The sequence below is a fragment of the Daphnia pulicaria genome, chromosome 11, assembly GCF_021234035.1.
Source record: "Daphnia pulicaria isolate SC F1-1A chromosome 11, SC_F0-13Bv2, whole genome shotgun sequence".
Taxonomy (NCBI): domain Eukaryota; kingdom Metazoa; phylum Arthropoda; class Branchiopoda; order Diplostraca; family Daphniidae; genus Daphnia; species Daphnia pulicaria.
Window position 1 is genome coordinate 3,116,977 of NC_060923.1, and position 17,327 is coordinate 3,134,303.

A 17,327-nucleotide genomic window follows, 5' to 3' on the forward strand; every position below is an offset into this window, starting at 1 on the left:
AAAAATAAATTGAGACATTTTTTTGGTATGCGAAAGCTGTTGATTATGCATAAAATTTAATTCTTCCTTTTATTTCAGTCTTGGGGTAGGTCCGAGCGCTTGATTAGTGATTACGAATGGCGAATTTAACTGACTGCAAGTTTTTCGAACGCTGGTTTTTCCCGCGGACAAAGCGCCTAGCGGGTAAATATCGAACTTTCTTGTCAATGTTTATTTCTTTTTGGCAGACGAATGTTTCAAAGAAAATGCTTGTTTTTCCGAGTGTCGTTTCGTTTCTGTTTTAGTCTAAAAAAATAATAATAATTTCGTGTTGATTTCTCAAAAATGCCTTCTTTTTACAGTTTCGTACGGGCAGAGCTTTACAGAGGTTATCAGTTAGAAAATGATGAAGAGCGTTATGTTGCTCGACGCCAGAAAGTGTATCTTTTCATGAAAATACCTAGGGAGGTCGAGAAGTTCATGTCGTATGGTTTCTTTCAGTGCACAGATGCATTTCTGTTTCTATTTACTTTTCTTCCTCTCCGATTTGTTCTTGCCATTTGGGGTATGGTAACCCGACCTATACTGCATTTTTTCTGGTACAAACCTTAAAAGGAATCTTCTTACGTTGTCATATATTTAAAATCTTTAAATTTCCTTTAAAACTATAATAGCTTTAGCAAGATCAAGTACAAGCGAATCTTACAGCCATCTGAAATCGTTGATGTCTTGAAAGGCACTATTATCATCATATGCTGCATTATACTATCCCATGTCGACATGGCCATGATGTACCACTTAATCAAAAGCCAATCAGTCATAAAGTTATACATTTTCTACAACATGCTTGAGGTATGAACAACCTGGTTTAATTAATAACTCGTTGCTTACAAAAAATTTTGAACTCTTTTTCCTGTAATTTTCTAGACTGGAGACAGATTATTTTCTGTTTTTGGGCAAGATATTATTGATGCTCTTTTCTGGACAGCAACAGAAAGAAAAGGAAGAAAGCGAGAACACTTGGGTGTTATCCCCCATTTTATTATGGCTGTTATTTATGTCTGTAAGTTTTCAAAAAGAGAAAGAAATAATTTAATTTTCTGTTTATTTCTTCTCATTTTCCCTTACATTTAAAACTTTATTTGAACTTAGTGCTGCATACTGTTTTGGTACTTCTTCAAGCCACCACACTCAATGTGGCCATTAACTCAAGCAACAAAGCTCTTCTAACCATCATGATGTCTAATAATGCAAGTTCAATATTTTTACATTTAGTTCTACTTTAATTGCTGATTTTTCAACCCTCTTAGTTTGTTGAACTAAAAAGCAGTGTCTTCAAGAAATTTGATAAGAACAACTTGTTTCAGTTGTCTTGTTCTGACGTCAGAGAGCGATTTCATCTTAGTATTCTTCTTCTTGTCGTAGTAATTCAAACAATGCGAGAGTATATGTGGAAAGAAGGTAGGCCCTACTGTTTGTATTTTACATCAGCAGTTAACCTTGGCTCGACATTAACCGTATTTCCGTGTTTTAGAACGATTTTGGGTATTAATTCCTGATTGCCTCATGGTTATATTGGCCGAAGTCATTGTCGACTGGGTGAAACACGCATTTATCACGCGCTTCAATGACATTCCTTCCAACATTTATCAAGAATTCACACTGAGTCTTGCGTATGACTTGGCAGCAACAAAGCAGAAACATGTGAGACCCTTGTCTTATTTGCAAATCTACTGTTTATTTAATAGCGATCGATTGTTACTACAGGCTTTCACGGATCACTCTGATTTAGTTGCTCGAAGAATGGGTTTCATACCCCTGCCATTGGGAGTGTTGGCTATCCGCATTGTAAGCCAAGCCATTCAAATCAACAACTTCGGTGACTCCTTCGTCCTCTTTTTCGCGTTCCTTTGTCTAGGATCCTTCAGGATCCTTTCCAATATTGTAACTCTTGGCAAAGCTTGCGACCTCATTGATACACATCAAAAGCAACGCGCTACTACAGCTACTGCCGCTACTGCCACTACAGCCGCAGGATTGGCAGCTACAGGTACTATTTAATTAAATTTTCAAATAATTCAGGATCCAAGTTTGATTAAAAAACTTTTCTTTGTTTTTAGCCATGTCCTCGACTACCGAAAGTGCATCCCCAAGAGCATCTCGATCTGAGAGAAGAGCAGTTGCCACTGAAGATCGAGAATGCCCTCCAAAGAATGACGTGTTTCCTGAACCACCTGGATTGTTCGTTCGTTCCATGAGTATAGATGATTCCCAACTGAGTAAACTTTCCTCGGTTCCCGATCCAACCGATGTCGACATTTCGACAGTGCCTCTCAAAGTTCGAAGTGCTTCTCATTCCCCTCCCCGCCGATCCGACATAGGTCTACACCGCAGAGGTAGCGGAAGAAGGATGCGCATATCTACTCCACCTCAGATCCCACCACTTATACCGGAACTCGGCCAACCTATTTTCTCCAACAGCACTGTTAGCTTGACTAGTATCTGTCTTAATGAAGAGATATTTGATGAAGACGATACTCTTATAGAAGGCAACTTTAAATAGAGACCAATTCAATAGACTTTGAAAATTCTTTGCGCCAACGATAAAGAACGTGATTTATGATATTTTTAATAAACTGTGATAAACAGAAATTAACACATTTATCGCTAAAAAGTAAAAACTTTAGCAAAAGAATGAATAGTCGAGTATTTTATCCAACAATTTCTTGATAAGAAATCATCATTAACAAAATTATGCCTTGGATAGGAATACATTTCCAGCCACCGGCTGTCCGAGATTATATTTTGCGGCAAATTTTCGAATTGAAAATTTCCCACGGCCTTTAATGTTCCTATATAAAATGCAAAATTTTATGAAGGTATTCACGGTAACGCAAGTCATTTAAATGTACTTACTGTTCCAGCAAGCGGTTTTCGTCACATGTAAGATAATTGGGCTGTTTGTACACTAAAAATGTATATCTGTGGAAACCTGCGGAGACGTTTATAGCCACCGATCAAAATATTTAAAATACTAGGGAAAACACAATTGTAAGAAAATGTAATTAATATACCGGTTAATGGAGGTGGTTGAGAGCCCAGGTAAACAGCCAAAGCCTATCATTTTTAAATAATGTGGTTTTAGAACCGTGATAGCGAAAATTCAAAACTAGGCTACACTCAGAAAATCAAATTTTTTAAAATTACCTCCCCTTTCATAAAGTCATTCCCAGGAACGTTTACGACTATCCAATGTTGAAACTCCCTTAATAGCGGGAGATCCCGTGAAGGAGCATCAGGATCTAGCAAGTAGCTATTTGGTAAATGTATGGCATAAATAGTGCAATGGCAATAAAAAAAGTATCAGAATATTACCGATTAAGCAAAGAGTAAAAAGATCTCCATCTTGAAAGGGCCACTGAATTTTGACGGGCTTGTTTTGTACCTGAGTAGGTGTCAATTGATTTCCTCCATTTACAGTTAAACCACCTTCATATTCAACCTAGATGTTTAAACAAAATTTTTTAGCCTAAATAAACTTGCATGGTGCATGACATACAATAAGTGTTTCTGGAGGAGCCGCATCAATAAGAACTGGGACAACTCCCAGAGTAGTCCAGAAATCTCCGGCTTTACTTAAATAACCTTGTGGAGAAGCGGATGTCAAATGAGTCAAACTTATCTGCAGTAGCACACAAACAATTGAAAATGGGATAAACTTAAACATATTTTGACCTTAAATTTCTCTTCAGCAGCGTACACAATTTCAAACCGTTTCGATCAAAGACAGCCCAAACACTAATAAGTAAAAAACGTGTTTTATGCTTTTTTTTCTAAATTTGTATAACGGTATACTTTAGCTTCAGCGAAGTTGATGAATTTGTTGATACACAATTTTTTTTTTTCGAGACAACACCGTTAGCTTGACCTTACCTCATTTTTTCTTGGTCTTCAGGCAATTAAATTTTAATTAATAAATATATACAACATTTGAAAATCGCTCGAGTTAACATATTTAATGGTATTCTTTATTATGAACTGTGATACACAGAAAAATTAAGCTAATATATCCCAGCTACAAAATTTGAAAATCTTAAGGCGCTAGACCAGCAGCAATGAATACCATATTGACGAATCGTTTAATCATCTCCAAGCTGTTCATAGAGCTTAGGGACATAATCATCCCACTTCGCTTGGTACACGTTTCCAGCAATTGGCTGACCCAAATTATACTTTTCCGCAAATTTACGAATGGAGAATTTTCCACGATGTTTGCCTGATCTAAAGGCAACGAGAGAATAACATCATGAGAAATTAAAACTACAGTAAAGAGTATTGCTTGTATAATGTTACCTGTTGGTCAAACGAGGCTCATCGCAGGTAAGAGGGCCAGGCTGCTTGTAAGCCAAAAATACGTATCGATGCAGACCTATTATATACACACCATCGAAAAATTAAGAAAAAGTAATAAACAACTTATTGTCAGGTTTAAAATACCAGTGCCTTCTGGAGGACCAGATCCAACATATTGGGAAAGAACCTACATTTCAGAATAAAAATAATAAAAACAATTAAAAAATTACTCACTGGTAAATCAACTATAGAAAACACTGATTTAATTACCTCTCCATTCTTGATATCATTGCCAGGAATATTCACAACAAGCCAATGATGCCATTCCCTGAATGTTGGTGTATTCCTTGAAGGGGCATCAGGATCTGCCAGTAAAGTACATATTCTGTTGTAAAGCTATCTGTCACATTCTTTTAATGCAATTATTTTACCAGTCATGCAGAGAGTGTAGTGGGCTCCTTCTTCGACAGGCCACTCAATATGAATGGGTTGATTCTGGACTTGAGTTGGGGTCAGTTCATTTCCTCCATCAACAGCTACCCCACTATCATACTTGATCTAAAAACACTGCACAATTAGCATAATGCTTTTAGCAACACAAATATGACTGATATACCGTAATGGTTGCAGCAGGTGCAACATCAATAACATCTGGGACGACTTCATGAGTTTCCATGGCTGCTTTAATTGTATTGCTTTGCGATGAAGCGAGTCTAAAGTGTGTCGAACTAAACTGCAAAAGTATGCAAACAATATTTAATTTACAGAACAGAAACACCATATTGCCGGTATATTGACGACGTGTATACGTGAATCGTATTCTGTCAATAGGGCTATGGCAAGTATAGAATTGGTCGATCGAATTCCTAGTTACAAATTTGTCTGTTCCCTCAGGGCTCAGTCGCAGTTTTAACAATGCAAATCCCGTCAGAAAAGAAATGAGGAAACAAGTTACCTTGGCTGATGGTAGAAGGGAAGAATATGACGTCGTATTCAAGCGAAAGCAGAGCGACTGCCGCGAGACAAGACTGCGTGAGAAAGACGACACACTACGAATCGAATCGACGTACTTATTGACTACTTTCAGTCGTCTTAAGCCTGAAACTGACATTATTGCAACGTATTTGTAAGAATTTCTATGAATGATTAAAAAATTTAAAAAATTAAAATTTAACACTCGAAAATTCTATTGCACCGTCAGGCTGACCAATCTAATGTTAGAAGTAGTTGTTTATTTGGTAGCTAGATGGCGGTTCGACATGTTTACCTTTTTTGCTTTCAATGATATGAGTAGGGCAGTAGGTCACACGGGTATGTTCAAAATCCGTATCAGAGGAGAAAAATCTGCTGGTTTTGCTGTTCACATATCACATTAAATAAGACTTAAAAAAGTTGAAAAAAAAAGTTGTTGTCACCATATCTTTTATCGCAGTATTGTCTACACAGCGTCATCTGTCAAAAATATCACTCCATAAGCTTGTTATTTGTAAATAATTTAAAGTATTCACTACTCAGCTCTTATTATCGGAAAGTCCTTTTGTATTGCCCGTCTCGAAAAGGAGAACCATTTCTAATCCCACCTTAGTGATCAACGAAATTTCTCATAAATTTGTATTTACATAAGTGGATTTTGATGTAAGTAAAGTTGTTCCAAAGTAATCAAGAACAAAGAAATTAATTAAGTTCATAATAATTCCACTTTTTTATTATTTTTGTTTGGTAAGTAAGCAGTTATCTGATAAGAGAATGATGAAGTCATTTTGCTCTATTATAACAGTGACTTGCATACTCATAAACATAAGTTTTGTAAACTCAGTAGAAAATATGTCAGCCATCCTATCTCATGCAGTTGTGCCTGATGTTATTGATATTTCACCCACTGAAGATGTGCATGTAAGTATTTTAGATGCTTTTGACAAATTTTTAGAGTTAATATTTCAAACTTTGTTTAATATAAATCAGGTTTCCTATGACAGTGGTGTGCATGTTGATCAAGGGAAAGAACTGACTCCAACTCAAGTAAAAAATGAACCAACTAAAGTAAACTGGTTAGCTGAAGAGGGATCCAATTACACCCTTTGCATGACAGGTAATAAAGATAAGGACATATTCTTTCCTCCAATCTTTCTTTGCCATTTATATTTTTGTTGTTGCTGGCACTGATGATGCGTGGCGAATTTATTGTTATTCTACTTTTTAAAACTACGTGTATTTTTTAAAATAATCTCTGATAGATCCTGATGCCCCATCAAGGGCTGAACCTTCGTTACGTGAAGTTCTTCATTGGCTTGTTGTGAACATTCCCGGGAATGAAATAAATAAGGGAGAGGTAAGTAGGCCCGAAATCCTCCTAATCCTTAAAATGTGTCAAAAATTAATTAATGTATTTTTGTTAAAGGTTCTTGCAGAGTATATTGGTTCCGGAGCCCCAAAGGGAACTGGTACACACACAAAAATATTAAATTATAATTTTAATTGGTTTTTGTAATTTCTTACTCAATTTGCAGGTCTTCATCGATATGTATTCTTAGTCTACAAACAGCCTAGTGTGCTCACCTGCGATGAACCGCGCATTTCAAACAGGTTTTATAACACAAATATGTTACTCATTTAAATGCATCTGTCGAACTTTTAATTTATGATTAGATCACGTGAAGGGCGAATAAACTTTTCCATTCGTAATTTTGCGGTCAAACACAATTTGGGGCAGCCTATTGCCGGAAATCTCTTCCAAGCGCAGTACGATGATTATGTCCCCAAGCTACACGAACAGTTATCGGGCTAACCAATCACGACGACCCTAATTAGATTTCATTGTAGTAAAAAAAATGTATATGGTTGAATAGTTGAACCCAATATCTTATTTTCGGGTGACAAGGTTCATTTTTAATCTAAGAAATGGTGATGTGGCGTTGTGCGCATTTTTCGCAAACTTGGTCCACTTGTAATGCTATAAAACATCGTTGACATTTTTTTAAGCTGAAGATTTCCATTAAACATCTTAAAGAATTCCGTTTTCTAATACATTTTCACTTCGATACTTTTCCGTTGTATTATTTATGTTAACTATGAATTATTTTGAATGGAGTTCAAAACTGGATTTATATCTACTTCAGGTACATAAATAGGTACTGGTAAGTTGGTTTGTTTGGTGAATGAGTCAATTTATTCTTAAAGAAGAAATCGATTTTCTCTTTTCCTATGGGCTATGGCATATGTTGTCGAAGATGGTCATGGAAAGTTTAAACTTTCCCGGCTTCATAAATATCGATGTTTAACCCATTTCAACAAAATTATTTTAATTTAATAACTATAATTTTTTTTCCATATGTTAGTAATCAACATTTTTATTCGAATCTAATAAAGGTATTACTTATTAAAGCTAAGAAGTTTGTTTTATTGAAAATTGAAAATCGCCTTAAAGATCGATTATGAATATTATCGATACACTTACAGCTGTTTACATTTTTTTGCTCGTTTTCTCGAGATTTTCTTTCAGTCTCATTCAGACATTCAGTCAGTTCCTTTATGTCATTCTCTGTGTCGTGCTTTCTCAAATCTTTTTTCATTTATCCTTTCTCTTCTTCTAGTCCGAATTATGTGTAAATGAGGGTTCAAAACCAACTCTAAAGTTGAGTGTGTCGCTCACATTAAGCCGTTTTCCCTTTTTGATTTATTGAATATTTGAGGTATATCAGGGTTTTTTCCTTTGTCTGAATCAACTTTCCATTTTGACTGTGATGAGTAAACTTGATGAATCCCTTTCTTCCTTGTACATTTACAGGAGCTGACCCACTTTCTCTTATTCTCTCCTGGATCTTTAAAAGAAGTTTGATTTTCACACATTTTGGTAAAGACTTAAAACAAATTGCATATGTGTTTTAATGCTATCATTCTTAAAAATCAATACCCTAGTTCAACTGTGAAAGCTTCTTGGTATCAACTTTCACGATGAACTTTGAAACTTACAAACATCTCTACGAATCATTTAATAGTATGGTTTGAATGTTTTTATTTAGTGGTTCTGAATGGCAATGTGGATCACTGGGAAAACTGATCACTCCAGTCGAAGAGATGCCCTGTTCACAGATTTGTATCAGGAGTGCAAGCTGGCTCCACCTGCAGCCCGTCTGTCATATTCTCTCAGAGTTCGACTTGAGAGATTTCTCCAGCCAGAGAGACGAGAAATTGCCTGCCGGATGAAAGAAGGCTGTGCTCCTCTCTTCATAGCTTGCAAGAAAGGAAATGTGGAGATTGTTGAATACCTCATCACCATCTGTAATGCGGACGTTGAACAAAGAGGAAAATACGAAGTCCCAGATGATCGCTCTGTTCACAACGTGACCCCACTTTGGTGCGCTGCCGTTGCGGGAAAACTGCCAGTTGTAAAATGCCTAGTGCAATACGGTGCCGACGTAGACAGGTTTGTTCAGCACCTTCCAAATCAAATTATTAGTAGTAAACCTTGTTTTCAAATGGTTTCATTTTATTTTTAACCCAACAGCATGTCAGACACGGGTTCAACGCCAGTTCGCAGTGCGTGTTTCATGACTCATTTGGAAATTGTACAGTTTCTCGTCGAAAGCGGAGCCGATATTTTGCGAGCCAATTACAACGGTGGAACATGCCTCATCAACTCAGTCCAGAGCGTTCCATTGTGCGAGTATCTTTTGCAACACGGCGCCGCTGTCAATGCGCTGGACATTCAACAGAAAACGGCTCTCCACTACGCCATTCAGGAGCATAGATTGGAAACCACCAAGTTGTTACTTCAGTATCTTGCCGACCCATATTTAAAGAGCCGTTATGGCGACGACGCATTACAAACTTCCTGCTTGAAAGGTATTTATAACGATTCATTTGGGTCTCTTTGGGCCTTCAACTGTGACAATTTTGATTTCTTGGTAATAAAGGAGCGACCCAGATATTCGAATACCTCATTACCAATGTCCCTTACAATTTGGATCGAATCGCCGACGCCTACGAGCTAATGGGTTCGACGTGCCTTGACGAACACCATGATTTGCAATTAGCTTTACAATACTGGCGGAACGCTGTCCAGTTGCGCAATCGTGACCCTGCATCTCCCATTGTTAAAGCCATCAGCTCACCAGCCGAGCATTTCAACAACGCCGTGGAATTTCAGACGCTGGAAGAACTCGACAATCTTTCCACAGACTTGGACGCGATGCGCACGCAAAGTTTATTGATATGCGAAAGGATTCTCGGCTCGACTCACAAAGTAAGAACAGACAAAAATGGAAAAAAACTTATGTAAATCTACCGCCCCAAGATGCATATCTCTAAAAAGGAGTATTGATTTTTGGTTCTCCCTCTTTTTCTTTTTTAAATAAAGGATGCGATATTCCGTTTCATGTATCGAGGAGCAGCTTACGCCGATAGCCTGCGCTACCAGCAGTGCATTGACTTGTGGAAATACGCCCTTCAGTTGAGAGTGTTCAAGGATACGTTGCTCTACAACGAGACCTGCTTCGCAGCCCGGGCGCTAGTCCGCATTTTCCTGGACCTCCACGAGAAACACGAATGCGGACTCCTTCGCGAACCCCTGCGACTGGCCGATGTCATGTCTGCTTTTACCTTACTCGTCGACAATATGGAAGCGTCGCTGGAATTGCTCCACGTCCGACCCGTTTTCCGCCGGCACCAAGATAACTTTGACCGTATCCTCAACTGCCTGAGCCATTTGTTGTTTCTACTGACATCGATCGAGTCGGAGCGACCGGACAGGACCCGACTCGTCGAACTTGTTTGTCGGGTGGTGCGGATAGACCCCAGGACGTCGACCGGCGAGTCTCTGCTACATCTAGCCGCCAATCGGGACAACACGATTAAAAGCAGCACTTACTTTGATGAGCCTCAAGGAACCTTCTTCCCCTCGGTGAAAGTTGCCCAACTCCTCATTGATTGCGGGGCTGATGTGTCGTCCCTGGACCAGAAACGCAACACTCCCCTCCACACGGCGGCCAAAATCCAGAATTATCACTCGAATCTCGTCGAGTTGCTGCTCAATCACGGCGGCCACATCGACCAAATCAATAGCGAAGGGGAGCGACCTGCCGTCATGCTCCTCAAGCTGCCCACTTGCTCTGTCCACCCGCTGAAGTACATCAGTCTCCGGTGTTTGGCCGCCTCGGTTATCAAGACCCAAGGCATCAGCTATCGAGGTGAAGTGCCAGTATCTCTAGAACCGTTCATTGAAAAGCACTGAGCTTCCTATTGAGCTTGCACCAGTAAAACGATTCAAATTAATGATGATCTTCCCCCCCTTTTCACTAATGAACTGTTATATCTTTTTGACTAGCCATATTTCTCCTTCCCTCCCCGCAAAATGTAAATAAGAATTTAGTGAGCTAATAACCATCATCCCATGCAAAGAAAAAAACAGGCAAAAGTCCGTCTACTACTCGACGGTGCAATTCGACACTGCGACGCGCTTTAAATGCTTTAAAACGATATCTGTTTTGTAATTGTTTTCACATTTCCCCCTCGTCCTCTGAACCATTTTTTTTTTTAGTGTTTCACAACAACTTGATGAAAGATGAACATACTACTACGTCGAACGATTTTGTTTGTTTGGTCTTTTTATTAGTTTTTTTCTCTCATGTGTTACGCCACAGCAGATAAGTATAAAAGAAAAAGCGCACAAGGAAGAAACGACGATTGCCCCGCAACAATACAATCGACTTTTTTTTCCATTATCAATTATCATCATTCTAATTATGACCAAGTTTCCAGCTGCAAACGTGATTGCTTGATCATTTCTGTGATGTAGTGATTGGCTTTATCCAGAGTCCAGGCGTCATTGTTACTGGCGCCGTCTTCATCAATCATCAAGGCCATCCGAAGAGCTTGCGTCACCTGATCGGGCATTTGCTTGGCGTTTCCGGCTACAAAGACCCAGGCTCGCTGATTGATCAACAGCCGACGCAGCAGTAATCTTTGTTCATCCATCCGGTGTTGAACATATCTAGACGAGCCCGCAAAATGAAACTAGAGAGTTAGCAAGACACGTTTTTCATGACATTCGAGAGTTTTCTGCTTAGTCATGTGTGAAGAAAACAAAAGAAAAAGTCACCGGATGCTACACTAGAGATCTTTTGTGCGCAGAGACGACTAATCGTTACATAATGACCTTACGGATGAGTGAAGAGAAGGGAGAAAACAAAAATACTTACATTTTATCCGGTTGGTCTCTAGAAAAAGCGCAGGAAAGATGCAAACGTCCTTGTTGCTCTAATGACAGCCACTCATCGGAGAAGAAGAAATCGTGGGTTCGATTGCGGCAGCCAAAGTAGAGGTAGAGATCTCGTTCACTTCCAGTTGTTTCACAGCACCTCTGGTCGTTGATGTAAGAGCGGAAAGGCGAGCAGCCCGTTCCGGGACCGATCATTATCACAGGTGTCGTCTATTTTTCAAATGGAAATTGATGTTGGACAACGTAAAAAGGGTTGGTCTTATTAAAAAGGGCTTTATTACCGGGTCGGTCGGAAAGCGCAATGTCCCTGAACGAACCCATAGCGGAATTCGCACTCCAGAGACTAGTTTACTCAGCCAAGTGGAACATAGCCCACGCCGAGGTTCAGACAGTTTCGTCTTGTACTGGACCACTGCTACAAGGATTTGTAATTGCTTCGGGTTAGTCTATTTTTAAACAAAAGTAAAAAACAAGAATAGTACTTTCAAATAAATCAGTTGAGACATTCTAGTGCATTACCTTGGCACTAGAAGCGATGGAGAATGCCCTGGGTTTGATGGCCGGAATCAAATCGAATAAGTATTCGACTGGCACCTGGGCAGCGGATTTATAAAAATCGTGGAGAACTTCTAGCATAGTTCGTCGAGGTCGGTTGCAGTAATTGAATAATTCTTGCTGTCCTTCTGCCGAGACGAATTCGAGCAATTTTTCGCGTTCCATCTCGTCAGAACTGAAGCGAGCCAAAAGTTCGAAGAAAGACTTCCTGGGAATAGATAGGAAGTCCCAATAGCGACGGGCGCACTCTTCGATCGTGAATCCAGCGGCCGGAAGGATCCAATCTGGAGGCAATTTGGTCTCGACTTTGTTGCTGCTGAGAGACAGGCGTTGGTATTTGGCAAGTTGAGGAAAAACTTGAAAGAGCATGTCAACTTTGTCGTCCGAGTTGGTCGGTTGGACCAATACAACATCTCCAGGGCTATAGGTGATGCCTGAATCGTTCAGATCGAAAGTGATGAGTCGAACGTCCTGGAAATGTTCGGCGGAGGTGACTCGAACGTTTTTTGATACCTCCGCATTGTAAGGATTCTTGGCGGAATAATAAGGAGGATGACTAGTAGGTGACTGATGGGCTGTTGATGTGACAGAATCAATTTTCGTAACTGAATATTTAGCAGGAGGTAGAAAGTCTGGACTGAGTGGTTGAATGCCTTTAGGTAATGGGAACATTTGTAAAATCATTGGCCAAAGGTTTTCCAGCCAAGGGTTTATGGCAGCATCTAAGCCCATGTCGTGCTGGTCATCACCCAATGCAGGATCGAGAATTGGTTTGGCCCCAAGCTGCAGAAGTCGTTTGTGTAATTTCTTGGCAGCAAAGTTGAATTTCTGATAAGACGAGTCACCCAACCCTAGAACACCAAAGTTCATTGCCAACAAGGAATTTTGAGGCAAATCTCTCCTCAGTAGAAATCTCCAGAATTTTTTCATATTGTCTGGTTCTTCTCCTTGTCCTGTTGTCGAGCAAACAAATATGACAATATGCTGGTCAGGTAGAAGTTGGACTTCAAAGTCATCCATTTCCAATACCTTGACATTGAATCGAAATCTGAAATGAATCGTTGAAAGCTATCTGTCATTTATTTGATTTGTAGTCTAAGAACTTGCACATACATACCTAAGAGCTTCTCTTCCTATTCTTTCTGCCAGATCCTGGGCAGTTCCTGTTTGACTTCCATAGAGCACAAGTAAATTTCTCTCAAAAATCATCATTTCCTTTGTTTGAACGAAAACTATTTCGGAGAGAGTTTAATCGTTGTCGTTTCCACGACAAGTTTCTGAGCACGTACGTCTCGACAAAAGCCAATTGCATGCAGATGGGTTTATTACTACGACAATTCCAGGTTGTTGTCAAAGATAAAAACCCGACGAGTGCTGGGGGGGAACAACATCGTCTGCATTCGGAAACTTGACGTAGACATCACGAAGCTGTTTCTCACTGGAAAAGAAATTTCGGTTGCGTTGTAATTCTGATTAAAGATTTGTATCCTCCTCGACTTTTCATATATATGTTTATTACCTTCTCTCGAAGCAGCTCAGTATATATGTACACACAACAACCAAGTAATAGGAAGGGTCTCTATTGTCAACTTTTATGGATCGTGCGCGGGTATGGCAATCCGCAGCGCGGCAAAAGTTAGTGAGGGTTTCATGTTCGCCTCTTTTTTAATTGGAAAGGGTTGACGTTAAAAAAAGAAAACAAGATCAAACGTGAAAAAACATATAAAAATGTGAGTGTGGCCAAGCAGATATTATCTAATTTCTTTTTTTTTCCCGTATTTGCCATAAAGACCTGCGCGCACACGATAGATTTGTCTGTAAAGTAAATACGTTTTACAATCTCGGGAAAGTTCGGCGTCGTCGTCAAGCACTCAAAATAATGATCTCTATTCTCTATAAATCTTCTACTTATATACAATCTTTTTTTTTTTTCATTTATTTATTTTTTCCCCCTTTCATACAGCATGGCGTCCGCCTTTGATGCAGGAGCAGCTGCAGATTGACGTCAGAATCTCCTATATAATGTAATCCTTACCTTCTTATATAGATAAATAGGATATTCGTACATAGCGCCGCATGGTACACACTTGACGGCGAAAAAGCCGGTCTTTTTTCATACTCTTCGTGACTTTTTCTACGTATTCTCATTTTAATGTCGAAAACAAATAAACCTAAACTGAGAAAATGTATTTATGGAATAAAACTTACAATACTGTACACGAATTTTCTACTCGGCGCTTTCACCATGGCAAACGCTCTCATTCACAAAGTCGGAGAGTCTGAAGTGTATTACATGAACTCGTACATAATGAAGTACACACAAGAATAAAGTAGGTGGCGGTTGCTGTCGTGATGATTGTTGTCTACCATCATCATCTGTTTGCTGGCTGGGCCAGAAAGTTGGTCGATAGATGCTGGCGTTTTTATTATTATACATACGGTTGAATAGAGTCTTGACGAACGTGTTTATCATTAGAGCTGCTTTGTGTGGGTGACGTTCAAGCGTTTTTCATGCGGAATAACCGTACCCTAAACGGAAGAAGAAATATCCTATTGGTCCCGCTGCTTGGCTGGCATCGATTTTTTTTCCCAACATGCTGATGGTGGTGTACTATCAAGGTGTGGTCTAAACTGATGTACTGATTTGTTTTTCTTCCTGACGTCCGTGTGACAGAGTACATAGAGCAGCTAATAGAAAATCGTAATGGATGGTCATTAGAAGAAGCCAACAGCCGAGCGTCCAACTATTCGAGGGGGGGGGTGCTGGTCTCTGTAAGTAAGTGATTACATCGTACATCAGAGAGCCATTTGCTATTGCATTATGTGTGCCTATTTTCCTCTCTCTCTTTTCCAGCTATAGCCGAAAAAAAAGGAAGCTAGATATATACCTAGCCATGACGACCGCACAGGACACTGTGAATTGTTAAGCTTCTACAATGACGTCAGCAATCAATGGTGGTGTGCTGTTCAATTATGTGCGGCGGCTGGTGGTGGTATTCTATATATATATATGAAACGTGAGCATCGAACTGTATATACAAAAGAAAGAGAGAGCTTTCGATCGAATGTGTCACCCAAATAGAATAGGACGTGTGTCGATCTCAAAAAAAAAAACGGGAAAGTGGTTAAAGCAAGTTTCCATCTTCGTTTATTCTTTTGGCCGCATTGTCTCTATTTAATTTTTCGATTGACTTGCCTCCGAGCTCCTTATTTCGTTGGCCATTGTGTGCGACGCAGCTCCTCTTCTTCAGACGCATAAAAATGCCTCCGCCGCCTATATGGGCGCCGTATATCGGTCCCTGCTATCTCACAATCGACAAACGATCACGCGGGAGAGAGAGAGAAAGAGAGAGTCTGTATAGGTACAAAAGTGAGTTGGGCGCATGGTCGATGGTCCCGAAAATCGATAAGACTCGGTGGTGGTGGTATCGCAGCAGCTAAGACTCTGGTAGCTCGCAGGTCTCTCTCTCTCTTTCCAACTCGGATGTGTGTCGATACTTGTGTGTGTGTGTGTGTGAGAGAGAAGTATATTATTACACACTCTTGTCGTGCGAAATAAAACGGATCCAAGGCCGTATTGTGTCGATCACGGCACACTTCTTCCAAGGTGAAGCGGACACACACACAATCGACCGACAATATTACATGTAGAAATGGAATGAAATTATGTATGAAGGAATGAAAACGAAATATAAAAACTTGTTTAAAACTGAAGGTGACTGTTCCAGTTGCACGGATATAGTCCTTATGCAGATGAGGTTGATTGCCGCGTTCCTTGTAGTTGATAAAATGGTTGCATGTTAAGTTGTTGTTATAAACAGTTGGCTGTACAAACAGTCTCACCTGCTTCTACCGCGCAATGCAAATCAGTTTGTGTATAAAGAATAGTTGATCCAGTTGTCTACACGGCAGGATTGATATGGCAATGACAGAGAAACATTGTCTGCTTAGTAGGAAAACTCGTATTTTTCTTCTTTGACGGTGTTATGCTCTATTCGCTACGGTTTGTCGGCTGTTTTTGTTGATCTTGATCTTTTTTACCCTATACACACAAGCACACACTCGGAGCCAATGGATCGTGAGAAATCCACACACGACAAGAGAACTTTCCCTCATTCACGACTGAATAAAGAGAACTGAATAATAGAAAACTAAAGATTATTCACAGACAATAATCCATCAGAAACTGAATAATGGATAGGTTTTGTTGTTTGCAATTTGATCCATTAGACAAAATTTAAGCTTTGTTTCTTTTTTAAACCGGCGTCGTCTGCTTTCGACTAAAAGATTATTTACTTCTTTCAGAAAGGATATATGTCATTTTTGAACCTATGATGATATGAGAGACGGGGTGTAGTATATATATATATATATATATACTCACACATGTGGAAATAGTATATATACACCTGGGGGACGTGAAAGCTTCTGATTAATAGCTTGCGAGGCGCGTGACCGGCATCCCGGAATTCCTCTCAAGTATAGTCTGCTGCTGGCTTTGGCTGGCTACCGATGAGTCTCTCCAGATAGATAGTTATAATATATATATATAGATAAATACGAGTAGTAGTAGTAGTTCGCACCATCAAGTCGTTCTACTTCATCACGTTCGGGAGAAAAAAAAAAAAAAAGATGACGACCAAATGGTCCAGTCTCGCAGTGCTGGCAAGCCTTAGCAAACTCTGGGGGCAACCGTCGGAACGACAATATCGATCGTTCGCCTTCATAATTCTTTCGACTTTTTTTTTTTATTTCTTTCCCAACTCATAAATAGACAAAAAGAAAATACGAAATTTGCTTTTTATTTAAAGAATCTCCAGGATTTTTTCTTGTATGTTGGCGAAAAAAGGGTGCCTGGACGTCCATCATCCCTGGACAATTTGCAATTGATAGGAAATCTACGCGAATCTTTTTCATGGTTGATAAATAAAACGCCTCGTCGATGTTTTAACGAACCGAGAAGAGTTCTCAAACGACGAGACGGTTCATTTTTCCTGTTTGGTGTGGAGCTATGCCGTCAAACGATGCAGAAGATGACGCCGCTTGCACACACACGCAGCACAAATTCTTTCCTTTAACAAAAAATATATATAAAGAAAACTTTCCCTTTTAAATTGTTCTTGATATGTGTGTGTGTGTGTGTAGCAGTTGTCAACGTACTGTGGTTGTCATAAAAAGAAGGCTGCTGGAATAACATTGGACGGCATCACGGTGGGTCACGGAC

The 17,327-nt window shown here is 39.6% G+C and overlaps 6 protein-coding genes and 1 long non-coding RNA gene across 11 annotated transcripts; 3 read left to right on the plus strand and 4 right to left on the minus strand.

Moving 5' to 3' along the window:
- Positions 1 to 213: 213 nt before the first annotated feature.
- LOC124315233 (protein TAPT1 homolog) lies at positions 214 to 2,631 on the plus strand. Its single transcript, XM_046780762.1, has 8 exons — positions 214 to 578; positions 654 to 831; positions 907 to 1,042; positions 1,132 to 1,229; positions 1,290 to 1,440; positions 1,514 to 1,683; positions 1,747 to 2,029; positions 2,100 to 2,631. Exons 1-8 carry the CDS (start codon positions 325 to 327, stop codon positions 2,540 to 2,542), a joined length of 1,713 nt encoding a protein of 570 aa, XP_046636718.1. The 5' UTR covers positions 214 to 324; the 3' UTR covers positions 2,543 to 2,631.
- On the minus strand, positions 2,592 to 3,948 carry LOC124315610 (protein D3-like). The gene is made up of 7 exons (XM_046781394.1): positions 3,835 to 3,948; positions 3,539 to 3,777; positions 3,355 to 3,481; positions 3,187 to 3,281; positions 3,054 to 3,096; positions 2,896 to 2,971; positions 2,592 to 2,831 (listed from the first exon to the last, which is right to left on the minus strand). The coding sequence occupies exons 2-7, from the start codon at positions 3,704 to 3,706 to the stop codon at positions 2,732 to 2,734; spliced, it is 609 nt and encodes a 202-aa protein (XP_046637350.1). The 5' UTR covers positions 3,707 to 3,777; positions 3,835 to 3,948; the 3' UTR covers positions 2,592 to 2,731.
- Positions 3,949 to 3,980: 32 nt separating this feature from the next.
- LOC124315559 (protein D3-like) lies at positions 3,981 to 5,546 on the minus strand. The gene is made up of 7 exons (XM_046781324.1): positions 5,288 to 5,546; positions 4,949 to 5,065; positions 4,764 to 4,890; positions 4,603 to 4,697; positions 4,477 to 4,519; positions 4,333 to 4,408; positions 3,981 to 4,260 (listed from the first exon to the last, which is right to left on the minus strand). The coding sequence occupies exons 1-7, from the start codon at positions 5,441 to 5,443 to the stop codon at positions 4,119 to 4,121; spliced, it is 756 nt and encodes a 251-aa protein (XP_046637280.1). The 5' UTR covers positions 5,444 to 5,546; the 3' UTR covers positions 3,981 to 4,118.
- Positions 5,547 to 5,624: 78 nt separating this feature from the next.
- On the plus strand, positions 5,625 to 7,375 carry LOC124315601 (protein D3-like). Of its 5 annotated transcripts, none has more exons than XM_046781383.1 (7): positions 5,625 to 6,051; positions 6,149 to 6,225; positions 6,295 to 6,421; positions 6,567 to 6,661; positions 6,731 to 6,773; positions 6,840 to 6,915; positions 6,979 to 7,375. In XM_046781383.1, exons 2-7 carry the CDS (start codon positions 6,157 to 6,159, stop codon positions 7,115 to 7,117), a joined length of 549 nt encoding a protein of 182 aa, XP_046637339.1. In that variant the 5' UTR covers positions 5,625 to 6,051; positions 6,149 to 6,156; the 3' UTR covers positions 7,118 to 7,375. The 5 variants fall into 5 exon arrangements, with proteins under 5 accessions (XP_046637339.1, XP_046637335.1, XP_046637338.1 ...); XM_046781379.1 differs by having other exon boundaries at positions 5,625 to 5,967; positions 6,057 to 6,225; XM_046781382.1 differs by having other exon boundaries at positions 5,625 to 5,967; positions 6,110 to 6,225.
- Positions 7,376 to 7,810: 435 nt separating this feature from the next.
- LOC124315194 (protein fem-1 homolog A-like) lies at positions 7,811 to 10,917 on the plus strand. The gene is made up of 6 exons (XM_046780692.1): positions 7,811 to 8,021; positions 8,117 to 8,182; positions 8,352 to 8,755; positions 8,837 to 9,174; positions 9,246 to 9,574; positions 9,689 to 10,917. The coding sequence occupies exons 3-6, from the start codon at positions 8,361 to 8,363 to the stop codon at positions 10,559 to 10,561; spliced, it is 1,935 nt and encodes a 644-aa protein (XP_046636648.1). The 5' UTR covers positions 7,811 to 8,021; positions 8,117 to 8,182; positions 8,352 to 8,360; the 3' UTR covers positions 10,562 to 10,917.
- A 33-nt stretch (positions 10,918 to 10,950) lies between these two features.
- On the minus strand, positions 10,951 to 13,528 carry LOC124315211 (NADPH-dependent diflavin oxidoreductase 1-like). The gene is made up of 5 exons (XM_046780732.1): positions 13,221 to 13,528; positions 12,068 to 13,151; positions 11,830 to 11,994; positions 11,529 to 11,758; positions 10,951 to 11,320 (listed from the first exon to the last, which is right to left on the minus strand). The coding sequence occupies exons 1-5, from the start codon at positions 13,313 to 13,315 to the stop codon at positions 11,071 to 11,073; spliced, it is 1,824 nt and encodes a 607-aa protein (XP_046636688.1). The 5' UTR covers positions 13,316 to 13,528; the 3' UTR covers positions 10,951 to 11,070.
- A 1,139-nt stretch (positions 13,529 to 14,667) lies between these two features.
- LOC124315825 lies at positions 14,668 to 16,711 on the minus strand. The gene is made up of 3 exons (XR_006911720.1): positions 16,490 to 16,711; positions 15,947 to 16,239; positions 14,668 to 15,877 (listed from the first exon to the last, which is right to left on the minus strand). It is a non-coding gene; the product is annotated as an uncharacterized LOC124315825 (long non-coding RNA).
- Between the last annotated feature and the right edge of the window lie 616 nt (positions 16,712 to 17,327).